The following is a 23,741-nucleotide window of genomic DNA, read 5'->3' as shown; positions in this document are numbered from 1 at the left end:
GCTCTCCCACCTCCTGTAGTATTCTGTCCTGCAAATTCTAGCCTCATTGGTCTCCCTAAACTCCAGTCTTTGTCTCTTCTACTCAGTGAGAATGTTGGGCCCTTTTGTGATTCCTCTACCTACCCCACTGTCTGGAAGCCTTCAGGCAGTAAGATGGGGCTGTTATATAGCTTTTGTTTTCCTCCTCTAGGGGATCGTAGTACTGTGCTGTCTGTCATCCAGTGTCTGAAAACTGTTGTTTTATATATATATATATTTAGTTTCTAGATGTTTAATGTGAGAGAATAAATCTGGTGCCTGTTATTCCTTATTGCTGGAACTCATTATGATTTTTATAAGTTTCTTTGTGATAAACACTTTGGAATTTATATCTTTAGAAGTGTTCGTTTGACAGTACTGTGTTCAAGGGGAGAGAGCCTTTTAAAAGGAAGATGTACTAGAAGCTAATTTCAAATAGTGAACATGTCAAGTGGTAAAGCATTAAACTAAAAGTGGTAGTGGTAGGAATGGAGAAAAGGGAACATATCTAAAATATATTTTTGCAGGAAAAATGGACAAAATGTGGGAACTGCTTGACATAGAGGGTACAGGTAGAGAAGATGTCAAACATAACTCTAACATTTTGAGTTCAGTAGAATAGTGGTACAATTAAAAGAGGAGGAGTAAAAGATTATTAAATTCTACTTGTTTGTTAATATTATTTTATATTACATATTATAGGAAATGGTGACAGAAATGTATTCTGGCCCTTGTGTAGCAATGGAGATTCAACAGACTAATCCTACAGTGACATTTCGAGAATTCTGTGGACCTGCTGATCCTGTAAGTTATTGTTTAAAATATAAAGTAAAAGTTTGTTTTATCCATTAACTAAATATCTTAACAGGTTTTTGATAGTTTTAGTTCTTTAAAAGAAATAATACAAAATGAATGTAATAGATACAAATTTTTATTCAAAATCGCATTTTACGTCACTTATTTCTTATACAGTATTTCCACAAAAGTGAATTTTTATTAGCCTAGTGACAATATAGAATGGGCAGAAACACTGTGGCATTTTCTTTTATTGTTTCTTGTTGCTAAATTGTGTAGGTAAGTAAATTTGTTAAGCTCTGTGATAGAAATTGTCTAAAGTATTAATTATCCTTTGACATAGGGAGGCCATAAATAAAGCTCTCAATGTGAAGAATATTGATATGGTGGCTTCATACCAGATATGTAAATAAATATGAGCAGTGGGACTTATGTGAAAAGTGATATTCTCTAGTATGCCTTTCAGTTTGCTTCAGGTTTTCTTCACGTGGACATTTGGTGGTGAGGGGAATGGAGACGGGGATGGGACTGAAAAGCAGAGGTAACATTTGAATACATATGCAAAAGCTCCATGCAAATGTTATAAGCTGGGTAGGATTATTACCAATTTTAAACACTAACTATAATTTAAATTTACCCTTTATTTCACTATCACTTGTAAAGTTTATTGATGAAGAACAGCCAATTCAATTTAATTTAATTCAGACAATTTTATTGAGTTCCCTTAAATGTAAGATAAAAAATTAGCAGCACCTATTAAGAAGCCAGCTTGTATGAGAGTGCTGCTAGATTAGTGCTGTAGGAAAAAACAATACACCTGTTCTCAACGATCAAAAAGTGCATACAGGGCTTCCCTGGTGGTACAGTGTTTAAGAATCTGCCTGCCAATGCAGGGGACATGGGTTCGAGCCCTGGCCCAGGAAGATCCCACATGCTGTGAAGCAGCTAAGCCTGTGTGCCCCAACTACTGAGCCTGCGCTCTAGAGCCCATGTGCCACAACTACTGAGCCCATGTGCCACAACTGCTGAGCCCGTGTGCCAAAACTACTGAAGCCCATGTGCCTAGAGCCTGTGCCACATGCTGTGAAGCAGCTAAGCCCATGTGCCCCAACTACTGAGCCTGCACTCTAGAGCCCATGTGCCACAACTACTGAGCCCGTGTGCCAAAACTACTGAAGCCCGTGTGCTTAGAGCCTGTGATCTGCAACAAGAGAAGCCACCACAGTGAGAAGCCCGCACACCACAACGAAGAGTAGCCTCTGCTCGCCACAACTAGAGAAAGCCTGCGCACAGCAACGAAGACCCAATGCAGCCAAAAGTAAATAAATAAAATAAATAAATAAATTTAAAAAAAGCGTGTACATAAAGATCTTTCCAAACACTTACAGAGCAACATACTAGTAAGGTCTAAAATATTGTTAGTTCAGGTAAAATACAAATGGTGAAGGGTTGTTTATTAAGGGAGCAATTAGTATGACCTGAAGGTAATTAAAGAATCTTTGTAAGAGGAAGAGAGATGTAAACAGGGATTTTAAAGATGAATCAAGGCATGAAGAGAATAGGGAAAGCTGTAAAACTCTATGTACAAAGGTAACAATGAAAGAATTTGCAGATTTACTATGGTATACAGCAAGAATATTTGCTTGGCTTCAATGGGAAATGCATACCTAGAAACACAAGGAAATATGTTTTCTAAGAGGAAACAAGGTGGGGAATACTGGTAGAGATGAGTATGGGATGCATAGCTTTAAAAGCCAGGCTAAAAATTGTGGATTCTGTATAATTAGAATACTGTATAGTAGAAAATAGGAATTCCTTGTATGTAGTTTAATTTTGGATATACTAAATTATTCCTTTGATGAAACTAGAGCAAACTAAGTTGGAAGAGATTAAAGGCAGGGGCTATAGAAAAGGAAAGGAGCAGACCTGATGACATTAGTAGAGAAAGAGTTGGCAGGACCTACTTTATATCTTTTCAGGGAGAAAGAAGAATAGAAGTAAGGAATATGTGTGATTGTGAAAGAGTGATTATTAAAATGTGATTCTGCTTTAGAGGACATTAGGAGAAAGTGGTGATATTAATTGTTTATTGAATATTAATTGTAAGATATTAAGAAGGAATACTTTTTGGCTAGATGAATAAGCAGAACTCAGTGTTTGCCGTTTTTAATTTTTGATTTGTGTTTTATGACCAAGAGGGGGTTTTGTGCATTTGTTTTTTAAGATAATTAAAATTGTGGGTGACCAGCTGACCAAACAGAGGTAAATTAGCGAGAAACTAAGATAAAAAAAAGAATGAGATGAGTTTGTTCATTCTTTCATTCATTCAATAAATATTCATTGAACCTGTGCTGGTATTTGTGACTATAAAGAAAGAAGCTTTAAAGAGCTTACATTCTATGAGTGGGCACAAATATATAAGTGGTTAGGTTCCATGTTTTGTGGCAACTGCATTGTTGGATGTTTGTACTGGGTACTATGGGAGCCCAGAATCATAGCATTTAGCTTAGTCTGGGGATGGATGATGGGGTCAGGGGGGTCTTCTTGAAGAACATGACATCTGAGCTAAATTATGAGGAATGAGTAGATGTTAGCTAAGTGAAGAAGGTGGGGAATGATAGGACTAAGGTTATGAATGCATGAAACAGCATCACTTTGGGGCTGCAGCAAACTGTTATTACTGTAGCTAAAGTACAAGGCAATGAATGATAGAAATAAGGTCATTGGGGGAGGAGTTGGAAAGTGAGCAGGTGAGTAATCATAGAAGGAAGAGTCCTGACAATAAAAAATTTGCTGATTCCCTTTCTTTCTAGATATTTATTCAGTGAACATTTATGGAATTAATAGTATAATATGTACAAGGCTCACTGCTTGGTCCCATGGCTGGGCTATAACAAAGATGACTAGAACAAGGTATCTTTCCTTAAGGAACTCATAATCTCTTTCAGGGTCCTAAGTCTTGCGTCATTAAGCATAGTTGGAATTACTCCACTATATTTTTTTCATTCTAGTTATTTATGAGCCCCTTATTGCATTATATCAATACAAAGTTGTACCACAGGGATTTTAAAATTTGGTACTAATTTAACATATAATATGTTAACAGTGGCTGTCTGGGTGGTAGGATTATAATAATGTTCAATTCTACTTTCCTGTATTTTACAAATTTTCTTTGAAGTATTTATATTACGTTTATAATAAGAAAAATACATTTTATTTTATCATAAAACCTGAAAGTAAATGAACTTTTAAATGAGCAGTTGGGGCTGATTCAGGACTGATTTCTCCTCTTTAGTCTCAGGGTCCTGAATTATGTACTGTTTCTAAGTATAGGTACAGAATTTCAAGTGGGACCATATGCTTTTTTTAAATTTAGTTTAATTTGGGGGGTGTTTTTATTTTTTCTTAATTTTATTGAAGTATACTTGATTTACAATGTTATCTTAGTTTTAGGTGTACAGCAGAGTGATTCAGTTATATACATATATAAATAACTGTTCTTTTTCAGATTATTTTCCCTTATAGGTTATTACAAAATATTGAGTTTAGTTCCCTGTTCACAACCATATGCTTTTGATGGGTATTTTCAAGTCAGAAGAAATACCATTGAGAGTCATTGAGAGTCATTTGAGAGTCATTTGAGAGTCATTTTCTCAATATTGATTCTTCCAGTTCAAGAACATGGTATATCTCTCCATCTGTTTGTGTCATCTTTTATTTCTTTCATCAGTATCTTATAGTTTTCTGAGTGCAAGTCTTTTGCCTCCTTAAGTAGGTTTATTCCTAGATATTTTATTCTTTTTGATGCAGTGGTAAATGGGATTGTTTCCTTAATCTCTCTTTCTGATCTTTCATTGTTAGTGTATAGGAATGCAGATTTCTGTGTATTAATTTTGCATTTTATTTTGTATTGTATTTTATTTCAGTTGTTTGTTTTATTTTATTTCAGTTGTTTTTTGGGTGTTGAGTTGTGTGAGTTCTTTATATATTTTGGATATTACCCCCTTATTGGATGTATCATTTGCAAACATCACCTGCTCAGTAGGCTGCCTTTTCATTTTGTTAATGGTTTCGTTTGCTGTGCAAAAGAGTGTTTTTTTTTTTTTTTTTTTTTTGGCCACATGGCATGCATGGCATGCAGGATCTTAGTTCCCCGACCAGGGATTGAACCCTGCAGTGGAAGCACAGAGTCTTAACCATTGGACGCCAGGGAAGTCCTGCTGTGCAAAAGCTTTTTAGTTTAATGTAGTCCCACTAGTTTATCTTTTGTTGCCTTTGCTTTAGCTGTCAGATCCAAAAAATCATTGCCAAGATCGATAGCAAGGAGCCTACTGCCTGTGTCTTCTTCTAGGAGTTTTATAGATTAAGTCTTTAATTCATGTTGCATTAATTTTTGTGTATGGTATAGGATGGTGTCCAGTTTCATTCTTTTGCATGTGGCTGTCCAGTTTTCCCAACACTATTTATTGCAGAAATACTATCTTTTTCCTGTTGTGTATTCTTGGCTCCTTTGTTGTAAATTAACTGACCGTATATGGATGGGTTTATTTCTGGGCTCTCTATTCTGTTCCATTGATCTGTATGTCTGTTTTTATGCCAATACCATATTATTTTGATTACTATAGTTTTGTACTGTAGTTTGAAATCAGGACATGTGATGCCACCAGCTTTGTTGTTCTTAAGATTACTTTGACTACCCGGGGTCTTCTGTGGTTCCATAAAATTTTAAGATTGTTCTATTTCTGCGAAAAGTGCTATCGAAATTTTGATAGGGATTACATTGAACCTGTAGATTGCTTTGGGTAGTATGGACATTTAAACAATATTCTTCAATCCATGAGCATGTTATATCTTTCCCTTTTTTTTTTTGTCATTTTCAGGGTTTTTTTTTATCAATGTCTTATAGTTTTTTGAGTATGAATCTTTTACCTCCTTGGTTAGGTTTATTCCTAGGTATTGTGTTACTTTTGATGTGATTGTAAATGGGATTATTTTCTTATTTTCTCTTTCTGATAGTTCACTATTGGTGTATAAAAATGCAACCGATTTCTATATATTGATTTTTTTATCCTGCAACTTTACTAAATTCATTTTTTTCATTTTACTAGTTTTTCGGTGGTGTTCAGGATTTTCTATATATAGTATCATGTCATCTGCAAATAGTGACAGTTTTAATTCTTCCTTTCTAATTTGGATTCCTTTTTCTTGCCTGATTGCTGTGGCTAGGATTTCCAGTACTCTGTTGAGTAAAGATGGTGAGAGTAGACATCATCTCATGTTCCCAATCATAGAGGAAATGCTTTCAGATTTTCACCTTTGAGTATGATATTGGTTGTAGGTTCGTCATATATGACATTTATTATGTTGAGGTATGTATTCTCCACACCCACTTTGTTGCGAGTTTTTATGATAAATAGATGTTGAATTTTGTCAGAAACTTTGTCTGCATCTATTGAGATGTTTATATGATTTTTATTCTTTAGTTTATGTGTTGTATCACATTGATTTGCAGATATTGAACCATACTTGCATCCTTGGGATAAATCTCGCTTGATCATGGTGTATGATCCTTTTTAATATATTGTTGAATTTGGTTTGCTAATATTTTGTTGAGGATTTTTACATCTATGTTAATCAGTGATATTGGCCTGTAATTTTTTTTTTAATTGTGGTGTCTCTATCTGGTTTTTGTATCAGGGTGATGCTGGCCTCATAGAATCAGTTTGGAAGCATTCATTCCTACTCCTCTTCAATTTTTTGGAAGAATTTGAGAAGGATTGATGTTAATGCTTCTTTAAATATTTGGTAGATTTCACCAGGGAAACCATCTGGTCCTAGGATTTTCTTCATTGGGAGAGTTTTGGTTGCTGATTCAACCTCCTCATTATTGGTCTATTCAGATTTTCTATTTCTTCATAATTCATTCTTCATAGCGTTCATATTTCTAGGCATTTATCCAGTACTTCTAGGTTGTCCAGTTTGTTGGTGTGTGATTTTACAATAGTCTCTTATGAGCCTTTATTTCTTTGGTATCAGTTGTAATGTCTCCTTTTTCATTTCTGATTTTGAGTCTTCTCACTTTCTTTTTTTTTTTTTTTTTAAGTAGTCTAGCTAAAGGTTTGTCAGTTTTGTTTATCATTTCAAAAAACCAGCTGCTTTTGGTTTTATTTATCTTTTTATTGTTTTTGTGGTCTCTATTTTATTTATTTCTGTTCTGACCTTTGTTATTTTCTTGCTTCTGCTGACTTTGGATTTAGTTAATTTCTAGTTCCTTGAGTTCCTTGAGATGAGAAGTTAAGTTGTTCATTTTGAAGTATTTATTGTTTCTTAATGTAGGCACTTATCACTATGAGTTTCCCTCTTAGATCTGTTTTTGCTGCATTCCATAAGCTTTTTTTTTTTGTTGTTGCAGTTATTCAACAAGCATTTATTGAACTTACAAGTTATACCAGACCCTGAGCTGGAGAGCCAGTACAAGAAAACTTTGCCTGGTGTCTAAAGGGAGAGATAGTCACTTACACGAGTAGTATGCAAAGTGCTGAGTGTAGACACTAGGGGGTAGAGGATAATAAAGAACCATAAAGGAAATGAACCTACCCATGACTGGAGGTGAAGGGAGCGGGTCAGGGAAATAGATATCACCTAAGGCAAGTCCCAAACACTTTCCAGACTTCCCCCATAAATTTTAATATATGTGTTTCCATATTCATTTGTTTCAAGATATCTTTTGATTTTCCTTTTGATTTCTTCTTTGACCCATTGGTTGTTCAGGAGTGTTTAATTTCTAAGTATTTATGGATTTTCCAATTTTCCTCCTGTTACTGATTTCTAGTTTCATACCATTGTGGTCAGAAAAGATATTTGGTATGACTTCAACTTTCTTAAACTTTCTAAGGCCTGTTTTGTTACCTATTACATGATCTATCCTGGAGAAGTTCCCCTGTGTGTTGAAAAGAATGTATTCTGCTTCTGTTGGAGGGAATGTTCTGTATATGTCTCTTAGGTTCATTTGGTCTAAAGTATAATTCAACTCCAATGTTTTATTATTGGCTTACTCTCTGAATGATCTGTCCATTGTTGAAAGTGGAGTATTGATGTCCCCTGCTATTATTATATTGTTGTCTGTTTCTCCCTTCAGATCTGTTGGTATGTGCTTAATATATTTAGGTGTTTTGATGTTAGGTGTATATATATTTGTGATTATTATATCCCCTTGATGAATTAACCCCTTTATCATTATATAATGATCTTTGTTTTTTGTTACAGTTTTTGGTGTAAAATCTACTTTTTTCTGAATAAATATTGCTAACTCTTCTCTCTTTCACTTCTAATTGCATGAAATATTATTTTCCATCCCTTCACTCTGAGCCTATGTATGTCCTTATAGTTAAAGTGAGTCTCTTGTAGGCAGAATATAGTTCAATCTTTTTTTTTAAATCCATCCAGCCTCTATGCCTTTTGTTTTGAGTATTCAGTTCATTTACATATAGAGTAATTATTAATAGATAAGGACTTACTAATGGCATCTTATTGCTTTCTGACTGTTTTGTAGTTCCTGTGTTCCTTTCTCCCTCTTTTGCTGTCTTTATGTTTGTGTTGATGATTTTTCCATAGTGGTGTGCTTTGATTCCCTTCTTTGTTTTTTGTGAGTGGACTGTAGGCTTTTGCTTTTTGGTTACCATGAGTATTACATAAACACTTTAAATATATGACAGTCTATTTTACACTAGTAACAACTTAACTTTGATTGCATACAAAAACTCTACCCTTTGACTCTCCCCTTTTTTGTTTTTGATGTCTTAGGTTAGTTATTTTTAATATTCTTGTTTATTAACCTTTCTACTACAGTTAAGTGGTTAATACACCACCATGTTACAATTTTAGAGCATTCAGAATCTGACTACATACTTACCTTTACCACATGTGTTGTATATTTTCATATTACTACTTAGCATTCTTTCATTTCAGCCTGAAGAACTCCTTTCAGCATTGTAAGGCAGGTCTAGGGGTGATGAACTCCCTCAGCTTTTGTTTGTCTGGAAAAGTTTTTAGCTCTCCTTTATTTCTGAAGGACAACTTTGCCAGATACTGTATTTATGATTGGCAGGTGTTTTGTTTTTTTTCTTTCTTCCAGCACTTTGAATCACCTCACTCTCTCCTGGCCTATAAGTTTTCTGCTGAGAAATTCATTAATAGCTTTATGGGGGTCCCTTTGTAAGTTACAACCTTTTTTTACTCTTGCTGCTCTTAAGTTTCTCTTTTTGTCTTTGATTTTTGAGTTTTATTATAATATCTCTCGGACAGGATCTGTTTAGGTTTTGTTTGTTTGGTGATCTATGAGCTTCATGAACTTGGATATCGAAGCCTCTCTAGATTTGGGAAATTCCCAGCCATCCTTTCTTTACTTAAGCTTTCTATCATCATGTTCCTCTCTTTTTCTGAGATTCCAATAATTTGCAAGTTATTGCTTTTGATAATATAGATCATGTAGACTTTCTTTACTCTCTTCATTCTTTTTTGTCCTCCTCTGACTGGATGATTTCCTAGTTTCTCTCTTCTAACTCAAAGATTCTTTCTTCTGCTTGATTCATTCTGAGAGTGATGCTCTCTAGTGCATTTTCCTTTTCATTCATTGTATTCTTCAGCTTCAGAGTTTCTGTTTGTTTGTTTGTTTTTTTAAATGATTTCTGTCCCTTTGTTAAACTTTTCATTTTGTGTGTGTATTGTTTTCCTGATTTTGTTGAATTGCCTTTCTGTGTTTTTTTTAAAACTGTACATATTTTAAATTTATTTACTTATTTTAGGCTGTGTTGAGTCTTCATTGCTGTGCACGGGCTTTCTCTAGTTGTGGCAAGCGGGGGCTATTCTTCATTGTGGTGCATGAGCTTCTCATTGCAGTAGCTTCTCTTGTTGCGGAGCATGGGCTCTAGGTGTGCAGGCTTCAGTAGCTGCGGCACGGAGGCTCAGTAGTTGTGGCTCACAGGCTCTAGAGTGCAGACTCAGTAGTTGTAGCGCACGGGCTTAGTTGCTCTGCGGCATGTGGGATCTTCCCAGACTAGGGCTTGAACCCGTGTCCCCCGCATTGGCAGGCAGATTCTTAACCACTGCGCCACCAGGGAAGTCCCGCCTTTCTGTGTTTTATTGTAGCTCATTGAGCTTCCTTAAAACAGGTATTCTGAAGATTTTATCAGGTAAGTAACAGATCTTCATGTCTTTGGGATCAGTTACTAGAAGATTATTGTGATCCTTTGGTTGTGTCATGTTTCATTGATTTTTTTTTCATATATCTTGAAGTTTTGTGTTGCTGTCTTCACATTTGAAGTAGAATTCACCTCTTTTCTTCTTTATTAACTACCTTTTGAAGAGAAATATCTTCCATCAGCCCTGCTAGGGATTCTGGGGTTTCTTAGAACTTGTATGGATATACCAGCTTCACACTTCTTGCTCCCTCTTCTGGCAGAATTCTTAAATTTGTATGCCTTCTCTTGATCCTGAAATGCACCAGGCTGGATGCCGACAGCTTGCCTTTTGCTTTTTCAAAGATGACGCTAAAGCTCAAGTTTGTGGTCTCTCCCTGGCTCACAAATTCTTGTTGGCTTTCTGCACAGGCTCACTAGCCATTTGCCAAAACGTTCTCTCACTGCTGCTGTTGGGAATGCACACAGGGAGCACACGGGGTGAGGCACATGGTGTGTATGTGGGTGAGGCATGTGTGAGTACTGGTGGTGCCGCTGGGCTAGTTGAGGTGATCCTCTGGTGAGGCATCCCCAGCAGCTCATGGGCAGGCTTCTTGATGGAGTCTGTGACAGAGTTTTTAGGATCCATGTCCTTTTAGGGCTCTTATCTGCTGCTTTCCCGGATGTTCCCACTCTCTAGTCATGCAGCTCACAATTCAGTACTTTGAATGTAGTGAGAGGGAAATGGGCTTCTTTGGCATCATCCTGCAGTGCTGCGGAAGCCAGGTGCTCACTCACAGACTTTCACTTTCTCCACTTGGGGGAAATCACAGGCTGAGACTTGGTGCCCTTGGCTAGACTCTTTAACTATCTATTTTTGAAGTGAGGGTGTTCTAATGCAGCGGTCCCCAACTTTTTTAGCACCAGGGACCAGTTTTATGGAAGACAGTTTTTCCACGGACTGGGGTGGGGGGGTGGCTAGTTTTGGGATGGTTCAAGTGCATTACATTTATTGTGCACTTTATTTCTATTATTATTACATTGTAATATATAATGAAATAATTATACAACTCACCATAATGCAGAATCAGTGGGAGCCCTGAGCTTGTTTTCCTGCAACTAGATGGTCGCATCTGGGGGTGATGGGAGGCAGTGACACCTGAAGTGTGTTGCTTATGTCCAGTCTACTCCGTAATCTCGTTTTGGTTGCTGTCACTGCAGAAAACCCTGCTTCACAAAGATAGGGTGTTGGAAATGGAAGCAGTCTTTTCAGTGCTTTTGTGCAGTCTCAGGATATTCTGCCTCCACTTTAATCCAGAACGTATGGAGATTGGAAGTTGTCTCAAACATACTTTTAAGGCCACCGTCATTTGCGATCTCAAGCAGTTGATCTTCTAGCACGTACAAAGTTGATTCACCAGGCTTATTCACAAATGGGTCGCAGATCCATTCCTTCCCAGTTCGGGGGTCTTTTGTGTTTGGGAAGTAATGCTCAAACTCTTTGGAAAGCTGAGATAGGTGATCGTGCACCAGCTGGGAGAGAGAAGGCCCTGGCTCAGTCTCTTTCAAAATCTCTGCTAATGTTTAAAACATGTCAAAAATCCCAGTGTTCCCTCATCTCCCCCATAATTCCAGTTTGGCTTTGAATGCAGCCACTTTATCTGCCGACTTGAACACAGTTGTCATTCTCCCCTGAAGTGACAGATTGAATTCGTTGAGCAGGTTGAATATATCACACAAGTAAGCAAGTTTTGTGACCCATTCTGTGTCACTGAAATGTGCTGCCAGTGGTGACTGTTTTTCTAAAAGAAATCTCTGGAACGGCTCTCATAACTCAAAAACTCTGGCCAGTGATCTACCTTTAGATCTCATATCTCACTTCTGTGTATAAGAGAAGACGTGTGTGCTCTGCGTCCATCTCCTCACAGAGCTGCGCGAACAGACGTGAGTTAAGGGCATGTACTTTAATGTGGTTGATAATTTTAATCACATCCTGCAAAACATTGTTAAGTTCAGGTGACATTTTCACTTAACCAGCATTTCTCTATGGATGACACAGTGCATAGATTCACATTCAGAAGCGACCTCTTTGACCCGAGTAGTGAAACCAGAAAGCCATCCAGTCACGGCAGCTGCTCCGTCCATGCATATACCGGCACAAAATGACCGATTCAGTTTTCCTCCTATGTAATCATTCAAAGACTTGAATAGTTCTGCAGCTGTGGTGTTGGTTGGCAACAAAAGTGTACATCCTCATGCACATCCTCCTGAAAAATACATCACACAAAAACAAGCATTGTTGCCTTGTTGTGAACATCAGTATATTCGTCAACCTGGATTGCATACCATGGCAACTCATTAATCCTCTCTAACAATTGTGCCTCACTAACCTCTGCTATTTCATCAGTTCATCTAGTTATGGTGCTAGCTGAAAGAGGAACATGTGCCACCTTTTGAACTGCAGCCTCCTAAAAGTTCATGACAAATGTCCTTAGCAGCAGGCAGGATCAACTCTTCACCAACAGTAAAGGGCTTCTTAGCTTTAGCAATGTGGTTAGCCACTAAGAATGATGCTCTCAGTACAGACACATTTGATGAAGTGGTAGCCTTCAATAGTTGCTTCTTTTCTTTGTGTTCACGTATTTTTGTTTTGAAAAACCCCAAAGGCTTGTCTTTTAATGCAGGGTGCTTGGTCTCTATGTGGCAAAGCAGTTTTGAAGGTTTCTTGGCTTCGCTGGATATTATACAGTTGCCACATATTATACAAAGTGGGCTTGGAGAATATGAATCACCTGTTGCAGTGAACCCCTAATTTAAGTAGGACTCTTGGTATTTTCTTTTAAATGCAACTTTCTTTTTGTTGGCAGTCTTAGAGTCTTCTGCTGTCTCATCATTGGGTCTTTCCCCCTTTCAAAGAAGCTCTCCAGTGACGTTTGTTTTTTACTCATTTTGGCTAGGGTTAGCTTGTGGGCTTACCAAAACTGTGACAAGTGCGCAGTACGGGAAAGGGACATGGACAGAAGTGATAAATAAAATAATTGGTGGGCCACACGCAGACTAAAATAAGTGTAGGATTCTGATTTAAAGCCTGTCACCAGATGCAGCTATACAGTTGAAGTACATCAACTCACTTGCCACTGTAAAGCCTGCCACCAGATGCAGCTTAATTGTCACTCGCCACTCACTGATAGGGTTTTGATATGAGTCTGCAAGCAATTGATTTATTATGGTCTCTGTGCAGTCAGACCTCTCTGCTAATGATAATCCGTATTTGCAGCCGCTCCCCACCACTGCCATCACCACCTTAGCTCCACCTCAGATCATCAGGCATTAGACTCTCATAAGGAGCATGCAACCTAGATCCCTTGCATGCGCAGTTCACAGTAGGGTTCGTGATCCTATGAGAATCTAATGCCATCGCTGATCTGACAGGAGGTGGAGCTCAGGCGATAATGCGAGCAATGGGGAGCGGCTGTAAATACAGATGAAGCTTTGCTTGCTTGCCTGCTGTTCACCTCCTGCTGTGCGGCCCAGTTCCTAACAGGCCACGGACAAGTACTGCTCTGTGGCCCAGGGGTTGGAGACCCCTGTTCTAAAGGACCTCGTCCTTTCATCTATTCAAAGTCTGTAAGGTCTCGGGTGATACCATTAATATTTATATGTAACAGTACATTTTCTATGAATTAATATGCTGATGACTCTAAATCCATAACTGCAGCCCAGACGTTTCTCCTGTGTTCCATGTGCTTCTAAAACTCTGTGTATCCTACACGTCTCCCTCCTCTCACACATTCTCCTATCCTTATGAATGCCAGTAATATCTTCCTACCTGGAAACTGAAGAATCAGTTGAAACTCTCTTTTCTCCTTTATCCCAACATATTTGTTTGTGTCCCAGTCCAGTAACAGATACCACTTCATATCTAAGTACCTGTCTCTTTGTCTCCATCCTCAGTGCTACTTTTTTATTGCTTATACTCACTATTTCTATTGTATCTTAAGTTTTCTCCATTTTGCAGTGTCTTATCCTTCATATACACCTTCGACATTCCTGATGCAACACTCTTTCTAAAATATCAATAATTAACACTTCGCAGTTTAAAACCCTGCAGTGGCTCTTTATTGCTTACAGTTAAAGTTCACTTTTCATAGGAGGTTACAAAGTCCTCCATGATATAGTCCTTACTACTTCCAGCCTCATTTCTTGCTGCAAGTTTTCCTCTCCTCTGTCCTCAACATTTGCACTCTGAAAAGTATGAAGGAAGTAGATCATATTCTTTGTTTCCTTATATTCTTTGTCTCCTTCCTCCCTTCTCCACAATCCCAGGATCTTGCACTTAAGCTTCCTCATTTTCTTAACACAACAACGTCTCTAATCAGATCTGGCAAATTCAGTCACACTGAGATGCAAATTACTACGCAGAATGAATATATTATCACTTCCTAGGGTTTTTCCTTTTTTTTCCTTTTTAAACAGAGTGCATTATTTTTGTCTTAAAAGAAAAACAGTTCTAATTTTGGAGTTATAGGCCCCAGGAGGATGACTGAGGAAAGAGAAACTGACTGAAGGGACTTCTTACTTTTCAATCATTCATTCATCTATGGATAATTGAATACCTGCTGCGTGCCAGGCAATATTCTAGATACTGGGGATACACCAGTGAACAAAACAAGTGTGTGTGTGTGTGTGTGTGTGAAACAGAGAGCTCACGGTCTCCTCACAGAGTAGTGAGCTTACATTCTAGTTGAAGACAGATAATAAATAAATAAATAATAGAATGCATAGTATTTCACATGGATAAAAATGAAACAAGGAAAGGGGACTAGAGTTAAGGACGTATAGATAGGATTCTGCTTTAAATTGGAGTCATAAGAGAAGGATGAAAGAAGGAAGAGAAAAAAGCCAGCCATACCCATTTCTGGATGAAGAGCATCATAGGCAGAGGGAACAGGCAATGTGAAGGCTCTGGGAGAGGAGCTTGCTTGAGGTAATCCCAGAACTTGGGGGAATAAGCAAGGTGGGAGATAAAGTCACTGAGATAGATAAAGACTGGGACAGATCTTGTAGACCCTTGTAATGACTTTAGCTTTTACTCTGTATGAGACCATATGTTTTCAAAGGGTTTGAGCAGAGTAGTGACATGATTTGACTTTTAAAAGGATCATTCTGACAATTGTGTTGAGAGTAGTCTAAAGGGAAACAAGGGTAGAAGTTGCAATCCAGGACCAAGATGATGTTGACTATGCCCAGGATAGTAGCAGTGGACGTCCTGAGAGGCAGCCAGGTGTTGTTTACCATGTTTCTTACCTTTTGCTTCTCTTTATCTTTAGTGGATGAATGGATGAAGGTTAAAATTGATGAAAACCTAGAGAAGGGATATGGAGGAATCCTTAGATCTAAGTGATGGGACTAGAATGGAACAGAATTCTCTTCACTCTTTTCTGGTTTCATCTCAGTCTATTGATGAGACAAGTGGAAGGTGAATCCATATTTCTCCTCTGTCAGTTTAGTGCATAACAACAATTAGAGAAGACATTTATACCTGACCAGGGATAGCAGGCATATTCGCAGATTAAAACAGGCCAAGAATTTCTGTTGCTAGTTTTTGGTAAAAATATAAGCAATACTTTTTTTTTTTTTAGGATAATTATTTTATAGGCATTTTACTGATTTTAGAAAATGATAAAAATGGTTTAAAAATACATTTTCAGAAAAGTATTAAGTGACTTAAATGCATTAAAAAAAAACATTGAAAGTATTCCAAGTACAATAAGAACATAGAGTAGTATGCAAAAAATACTCTATGAAAGTAATTTACTTAATCTGAAGTAATTGTGTGCAATAATTTACAATACCTATTAAGTGATGCAGTATTTAAAAATAATACTATTGTGAATTATCATGTTTTCAATGAAGAATTATTCTCTAACAGAAAAAGAAAACAAAACAGAAACCACTTATCTCAGTGTTGTATACCAGGTAGAGTGACCAACACTGTCCTAGTTTGCCCAGGACTCTCCCAGGTTTAGCACCGAAAGAGCAGAGTCCTGAGAAATCTCTGAATCCCAGGAAAACTGAGATAGATGGTAGATCACTTGAAAAAATTTACCACATTATTGCACAATATCTCTTAAAAACAAACTGTAACTAAGGTTTAACTATTCGTATTCATTTTAAAAGAATTTTTAAATGGATGTTGTATTAAGTTATAAAAGGTCAGAAGAAATACAGTTAAAATGCTTCCACCCACCTAGAGAGATGGTCAGTTAGCTTCAATTCTAAAGGTGAAAATTGGTGAAGTGTTGAAATCAGCTGTATTTACTTTGCAAGTTACCCTTTTACTAGAATTTGTTTACATGTAGGGATATTAAGTAGAGGCCCATTTCCTAAAACAAATGGGATTGAAAGCCAAAGTGCAGACTGTGGAACTGAAATGTAAGTAAGTACTTAAAGTTATAACTTACGAAAATCTTTCATGAAGGATGAGAACCAAAATGATAGGAAAATAAGGAAAAACTGTCTCAGAAGATCTTCCTGACCTTCCTTACATCAAGTTTCTGTAGCTTCTTTATCATTGAAGGTGGATATTGGAACGTGTTTCAGAATGGGAGATTTAGAGTAAATATTATCTTGTTCATTGGGTGTTTCCCTGGTGGCGCAGCGGTTGAGAATCTGCCTGCCAGTGCAGGGGACACGGGTTCGAGCCCTGGTCTGGGAAGATCCCACATGCCGCGGAGCAACTTGGCCCGTGAGCCACAACTACTGAGCCTGCGCGTCTGGAGCCTGTGCTCCGCAACAAGAGAGGCCGCTTTAGGGAGAGGCCCATGCACCGCGATGAAGAGCGGCCCCTGCTTGCCGCAGCTAGAGAAAGCCCTTGCACAGAAACGAAAACCCAACACAGCCAAAAATAAAAATAAATTAATTAATTAATTAAAAACAAAAAAAATATTATCTTGTTCATTTCACCTGTCATACTTTATTCATAAATTCAAGCATTTACTGAAGAATTGATATGAACCCAGCGTCATGCTTATCTCTTGGGGATTCAAAGATGGGTTCTACACAGTTGGGACCCTCAGGAGTTCACAGTCTAATAGGAGAATCAGACAAATTTCAGTCAGACATGATGAAGCCTATCTTAGAGGAAAGTGCATGATGCTAAGGAAATACATAGAAGGAACACACAACTCAGCCAGTGTTGGGTAGAGAGGAGGTGGGTTGGGGGCCCAGGAAAGAGGCTATTCAGGAGAGACTTCCCAGAGGAAATGATGCCAGGAGGTATAATTTATTTATTTATTTATTTTATTTATTATATTTATTTATTTTATTTTATTTATTCTATTTATTTATTTATTTATTTATTTATTTATTTATATTTTTGGCTGCATCGGGTCTTCATTGTGGTGTGCAGGATCTTCATTGTGGCATGAGAGTTTTTTTTGTTGTTGCGGCACGCGGGCTCTTTGTTGCAGCGCGTGAGCTTCTCTCAAGTCGTGGCATGCGGGTTTTCTCTCTCTAGCTGTGGCACGCGGGCTCCAGAGCGTGTTGGTTCTGTAGTTTGTGGCACACATGCCCTCTACTTGAGGTGTGCGGGCTTTGTTGCCCCACAGCTTATGGGATCTTAGCTCCCCGACCAGGGATCGAACCCGTGTCCCCTGCATTGGAAGGCGGATTCTTTACCACTGGACCACCAGGGAAGTCCCTGTAGGTATAATTTAGACAGTAAAATTTGCCTAGGTAAAGAAGGAATCCTGTTTATCACAGTAGGGTGAGAGAGCATGGTTTGAGCTGGCTTCTAATGGGAGATCAAAGCTCCTACCATCTGCCTTCACTATTACTTCCCTCAGAAAAGTCTGGATCTTGTGCAAGATACTACACCTGTTCTTTTTTACTGTCTTTGAAATCTTGCATTTATTTTACACTTAGAGCACATCTCAATTTAAACTAGCCACATATCAAGTACTTAATAGTCACATGTGTCTAGTGGCTACCATATTGGACAGTGCAAATCTGGGCCATTCCAGTAGACCTTACTTATGAATAAAGAACCTTCTCCCATAGTCTAGCTGAGATTATTGGAGTGCTACACTGGGTAAACAATACAAACAATAAAGTGTTATAATGAATAGTTTAAATTCCTTTGTGCATATTTCTCTAAGGTACTTTAGAGAGAATTAGCCAAAGTCTTAGGAAGGAGTCAGATCTCTTGGCGAGAATATCATTAATCTATCTTACCCTACGTTCTCACTGCATGTTTCACTGGACCATGCAGTTGGGGGTAGGCAAGGGCCAGATTAGAAAAGGCTTTATAAATTATGCTAAAGGGTTGGGATTTAATTCCAAAGGCTGAAGGGTGGGAAAGAGGGAGGAGTTAGTGAATTTTCAGCAGGGCCATTATGTGATCATTTTTGCATTTTAGAGAAGTTAATATTATGGTAGTGTGGAGGACCCATAATAGGGCAACTTGATTAGAAGCAAAGAGAAGGTCCTTATTGACCTGAAACAAATAGTCTGCCAGATATTTCTCTAGCAAAGATGGGTTTATTCAGGATCAGCAGAGAATTGCAATTTGGAGTCCACAATCATGGTGAGCCATGTGCAAATACACAAACGGCAAGGGAAAGAGAACACTTTTATAGAGAGGAAAAGGAAAGTGGGAGGGCTGTAGTAAAGAGTCTGTGGCTTTTCATTAACTGAATCCTTGCCAGGAAAGAGGAAGAGTCTTTCTGCCTTTTGGGCTCTGCTATCTTCACAGGGAGTGAGAGCTCCCCCTTCTGGTCTCCCAACTTTATTTGAGGTTTCCATTTGTTTTTATTTTTTTTACATCCTATAAAAATGTGGATAAGAAGTGATGAAGGGATAAACTAAGGTAGTGGCAGTGCAGACAGAGAAGAGAGGGCAGGTTAAAAGATGTTAAGGAAGGCTGTAGAATCCACGGTGCCTGGTATCAATTAAGTGTGGTATAAGAAAAACTATCAAGGATGACTCTTAGCTTTAAAAAAAATTTTATCTTAAGCAACTTGGATTATAAGTAGTAAGTAGTACCATTAATTAAACTAGAAAATATAGGAAGAGAAGCCAGTTTGAGATGAAATGTTGAATTTCATTTTGGTGCATACTGACTTTAGAGTGTAGAGAGTAGAGTTAAAAAAGTATCCAACTTAGCATACCGGGAAACCTGATGAAAGTGGTAAAAGTAGTTACAGTGGAATAGTGAGGACGAAAGCCAGGCTATAAATGTATTGAGGAATGAATGAAAGATTTTGAGAAAACATAGTATATTCAATTTATTCTTATAACAAATATTAATTATTATTTAAGATGCATTGGAATGTACATTGGGAATACACTCATGAATAATATAGTATCTGATCTCAAGCAGTTTTCTGTGGGGGTGGGAGAAGCCACAAATAAACCAACATTTAAAAGACATGAATGGTTAAGATAGTCACCACATGGCTCTGTGAGAGCATACAGAAAGGTCATTGACCTCTAAGGGGTTAGAACCAGTCTTTCAGTGAACTTGTGGTAAAGGGGCAGGGAGAGTGACGGGAGTGCTAGACATAAGAATGAGTTATCTTAACATGTTTTTTTTCTGTTAAAAGGTTATTTAGGGTCCATGTTGCATCCTGTAGAGCACATGTGGAAAACTTTTCCCTCTTCTAGCCGAGTCAAAGACTGAAGAAGGAAAATCATTTCAACCCCGTGTTTGTGGTGCTATCAGGTTTTTTCTTGCTTGCAAGTTAGAGATTTGTGAAGGCTGCCAAGGGGCCACAGTTAATAAAGGGCTGCAGTAGAGGAAGGTGCCTCCTCTGAGCTCCCACAGGCTGTGGGAGCTACTTCTGTCTACAGATACGTTGTCCAGTACAGTAGCCACCAACTGGCCACATGTAGCTATTTACATTGAATTACAATTAAATAAAATTAAAAATTTAACTCCTCAGTCACACTACCACATTTCAAGTGCTTAATAACCACATGTGGTTAAGGCCCACCATATTGGATAGCGTAGACTATACAACATTTCTGTTGTCACAGAAAGTTCTATTAGACTGCACTGGTGTAGAGAACTTGTTTTGTTTCTGTAAGTCTAAGGAATTTTTAAAATCCAAGGAATATATGCTATTACCTACTTGACCTTTTTATCCCTCTAGGGTTTTACACTACATCCTATGGTTTTATAAATTATATAATAATTTTTAGCTGTATATTGTTTGTATATTCTTTTCAGCTTACTTTGGCCTGCTATTTTTATTGTTTCATAACTTATATATTTACAGCTTTTAACCCCTTTTCATGTCTTTTGTATCATTTTCACTCTCATCTCCTGTTGTTGACCCTTAGCAGCCTGATGGTCTTATAAATTACTTTTTTTTTTTGAATTTTATTTATTTATTTTTTATACAGCAGGTTCTTATTATCTATTTTATACATATTAGTGTATATATGTCAATCCCAATCTCCCAGTTCATCCCACCACCACCACCATCACCCACCCCGGTTTCCCCCCTTGGTGTCCATACATTTGATCTCTACATCTGTGTTTCTATTTCTGCCTTGCAAACTGGTTCATCTGTACCATTTTTCTGCATTCCACATATATGCATTAATAAACGATATTTGTTTTTCACTTTCTGACTTACTTCACTCTGTATGACAGGCTCTAGGTCCATCCACGTCTCTACAAATAACCCAATTTCATTCCTTTTTATGGCTGAGTAATATTCCATTGTATATATGTACCACATCTTCTTTATCCATTCATCTGCCAATGGGCAGATTTACGTTGTTTACATGACCTGGCTATTGTAAATAGTGCTGCAAGAAACATTGGGGTGGATGTGTCTTTTTGAATTATGGTTTTCTCTGGGTATATGCCCAGTACTGGGATTGTTGGGTCATATGGCAATTCTATTTTTATTTTTTTATTTTTATTTTTCTAACCCTGTAGAGTCGTGTGCATCTCCTTCCCTCCCCAATCAGTGTGGTTTTTTTAAAACATCTTTATTGGAGTATAATTGCTTTACAATGGTATGTTAGTTTCTGCTTTATAACAAGTGAATCAGCTATACATATACATGTGTCTCCATATCTCTTCCCTCTTGCGTCTCCCTCCTGTACTCTCTATCCCACCCCTCTAGGTGGTAACAAAGCACCAAGCTGATCTCCCTGTGCTATGCAACTGCTTCCCACTACCTATTTTACACTTCATAGTGTATATATGTCTATGCCACTCTCTCACTTCGTCCCAGCTTACCCTTCCCCCTCGCACTGTCCTCAAGTCCATTCTCTATGCCTGCGTCTTTATTCCTGTCCTGCACCTAGGTTCTTCAGAACCATTTTTTTTTTTTTTAGATTCCATATATATGTGTTAGCATATTGTATTTGTTTTTCTCTTTCTGACTTACTTCACTCTGTATAACAGACCCTAGGTCCATCCACCTCACTACAAATAACTCAATTTCGTTTCTTTTTATGGTTGAGTAATATTCCATTGTATATATGTGCCATATCTTCTATATCCATTCATCTGTTGATGGACACTTAGGTTGCTTCCATGTCCTGGCTATTGTACATAGAGCTGCAGTGAACATTGTGGTACATGACTCTTTTTGAAATATGGTTTTCTCAGGGTATATGCGCAGTACTAGGATTGCTGGGTCGTATGGTAGTTCTATTTTTAGGTTTTTAAGGAACTTCCACACTGTTCTCCATAGTGGCTGTATCAATTTACATTCCCACCAACGGTGCAAGAGGGTTCCCTTTTCTCCACACCCTCTCCAGCATTTGTTGTTGGTAGATTTTCTGATGATGCCCATTCTAACCGGTGTGAGGTGATAACTCGTGGTAGTTTTGATTTGCATTTCTCTAATAATTAGTGATGTTGAGCAGCTTTTCATGTGCCTATTGGCCATCTGTATGTCTTCCTTGGTGAAATGTCTATTTAGGTCTTTTACCCATTTTTGGATTGGGTTGTTTGTTTTTTTAATATCGAGCTGCATGTGCTGTTTATATATTTTGGAGATTAATCATTTGTCCGTTGATTCATTTCCAAATATTTTCTCCCATTCTCAGGGTTGTCTTTTCATCTTGTTTATAGTTTCCTTTGCTGTGCAAAAGCTTTGAAGTTTCATTAGGTCCCATTTGTTTATTTTTGTTTTTATTTCCATTACTCTAGGAGGTGGGTCAAAAAAGATCTTGCTGTGATTTATGTCAAAGAGTGTTCCTCCTATGTTTTCTTCAAAGAGTTTTATAGTGTCCGGTCTTACATTTAGGTCTCTAATCCATTTTGAGTTTATTTTTGTGTATGCTGTTAGGAAGTGTTCTAATTTCATTCTTTTACATGTAGCTGTCCAGTTTTCCCAGCACCAGTTTTTGGAGAGACTGTCTTTTCTCCATTTCATATCCTTCCCTCCTTTGTCATAGATTACTTGACCTTAGGTGCATGGGTTTATCTTTGGGCATTCTATCCTGTTCCATTGATCTATATTTCTGTTTTTGTTCCAGTACCATACTGTCTTGATTAATGTAGCTTTGTAATATAGTCTGAAGTCAGGGAGTCTGACTCCTCCAGCTCTGGTTTTTTCCCTCAAGATTGCTTTGACTATTCAGGGTCTTTTGTGTCTCCATATAAATTTTAAGATTGTTTTGTTCTACTTCTGTAAAAAATGCCATTGGTAATTTGATAGGGATTGCATTGAATCTGTAGATTGCTTTGGGTAGTATAGTCATTTTCACAATATTGATTCTTCCAATCCAGGAACATGGTATATCTCTCCATCTGTTTGTATCATGTTTGATTTCTTTCATCACTGTCTAATAGTTTTCTGCATACAGGTCTTTTGTCTCCCTAGGTAGGTTTATTCCTAGGTATTGTATTCTTTTTGTTGCAATGGTAAATGGGAGTGTTTCCTTAATTTCTCTTTCAGAATTTTCATCATTAGTGTATAGGAATGCAAGAGATTTCTGTGCATTAATTTTGTATCCTGCAACTTTACCAAATTCATTGATTAGCTCTAGTAGCTTTCTGGTGACATCTTTAGGATTCTCTGTGTATAGTATCATGTCATCTGCAAAGAGTGACAGTTTTACTTCTTCTTTTCCAATTTGTATTCCTTTTATTTCTTTTTCTTCTCTGATTGCTGTGGCTAGGACTTCCAAAACTATGTTGAATAGTAGTGGCGAGTGTGGACATCCTTGTCTCGTTCCTGATCTTAGAGGAAATGCTTTCAGTTTTTCACCATTGAGAATGATGTTTGCTGTGGGTTTGTCGTATATGGCCTTTATTATGTTGAGGTAGGTTCCCTCTATGGCCACTTTCTGAAGACTTTTTATCATAAATGGGTGTTGAATTTTGTCAAAAGCTTTTTCTGCATCTATTGAGATGATCATGTGGTTTTTATTCTTCAATTTGTTAATATGGTATATCACATTGATTGATTTACCTATACTGAAGAATTATGCATCCCTGAGATAAATCCCACTTGATCATGGTGTATGATCCTTTTAATGTGTTGTTGGATTCTGTTTGCTAGTATTTTGTTCAGGATTTCTGCATCTATATTCATCAGTGATGTTGGTCTGTAACTTTCTTTTTTTGCTGTATCTCTGTCTGGTTTTGGTATCAGGGTGATGGTGGCCTCATAGAACGAGTTTGTGAGTTTTCCTTCCTTTACAGTTTTGGAAGAGTTTGAGAAGCATTGGTGTTAGCTCTTCTCTAAATATTTGATAGAATTCACCTGTGAAGCTATC

General features: G+C 37.7%; 1 protein-coding gene across 4 annotated transcripts in view; it reads left to right on the top strand.

Moving 5' to 3' along the window:
* Nucleotides 1–23,741, top strand: part of NME7 (NME/NM23 family member 7) — a 247,760-nt gene that overhangs the window by 121,344 nt on the left and 102,675 nt on the right. For all 4 annotated transcript variants that reach the window (XM_007172481.2, XM_007172480.3, XM_057549368.1 and 1 more), the window contains one exon: nucleotides 721–822. In XM_007172481.2, coding sequence (XP_007172543.1) covers nucleotides 721–822 — 102 coding nt within the window. The remainder of the gene's footprint in view (nucleotides 1–720; nucleotides 823–23,741) is intronic.

The sequence above is a fragment of the Balaenoptera acutorostrata genome, chromosome 1 (genome assembly GCF_949987535.1).
Source record: "Balaenoptera acutorostrata chromosome 1, mBalAcu1.1, whole genome shotgun sequence".
Lineage (NCBI taxonomy): Eukaryota > Metazoa > Chordata > Mammalia > Artiodactyla > Balaenopteridae > Balaenoptera > Balaenoptera acutorostrata.
Note: the sequence above shows the minus strand (reverse complement) of the source record. Positions and strands in the feature narration are given on the sequence as shown.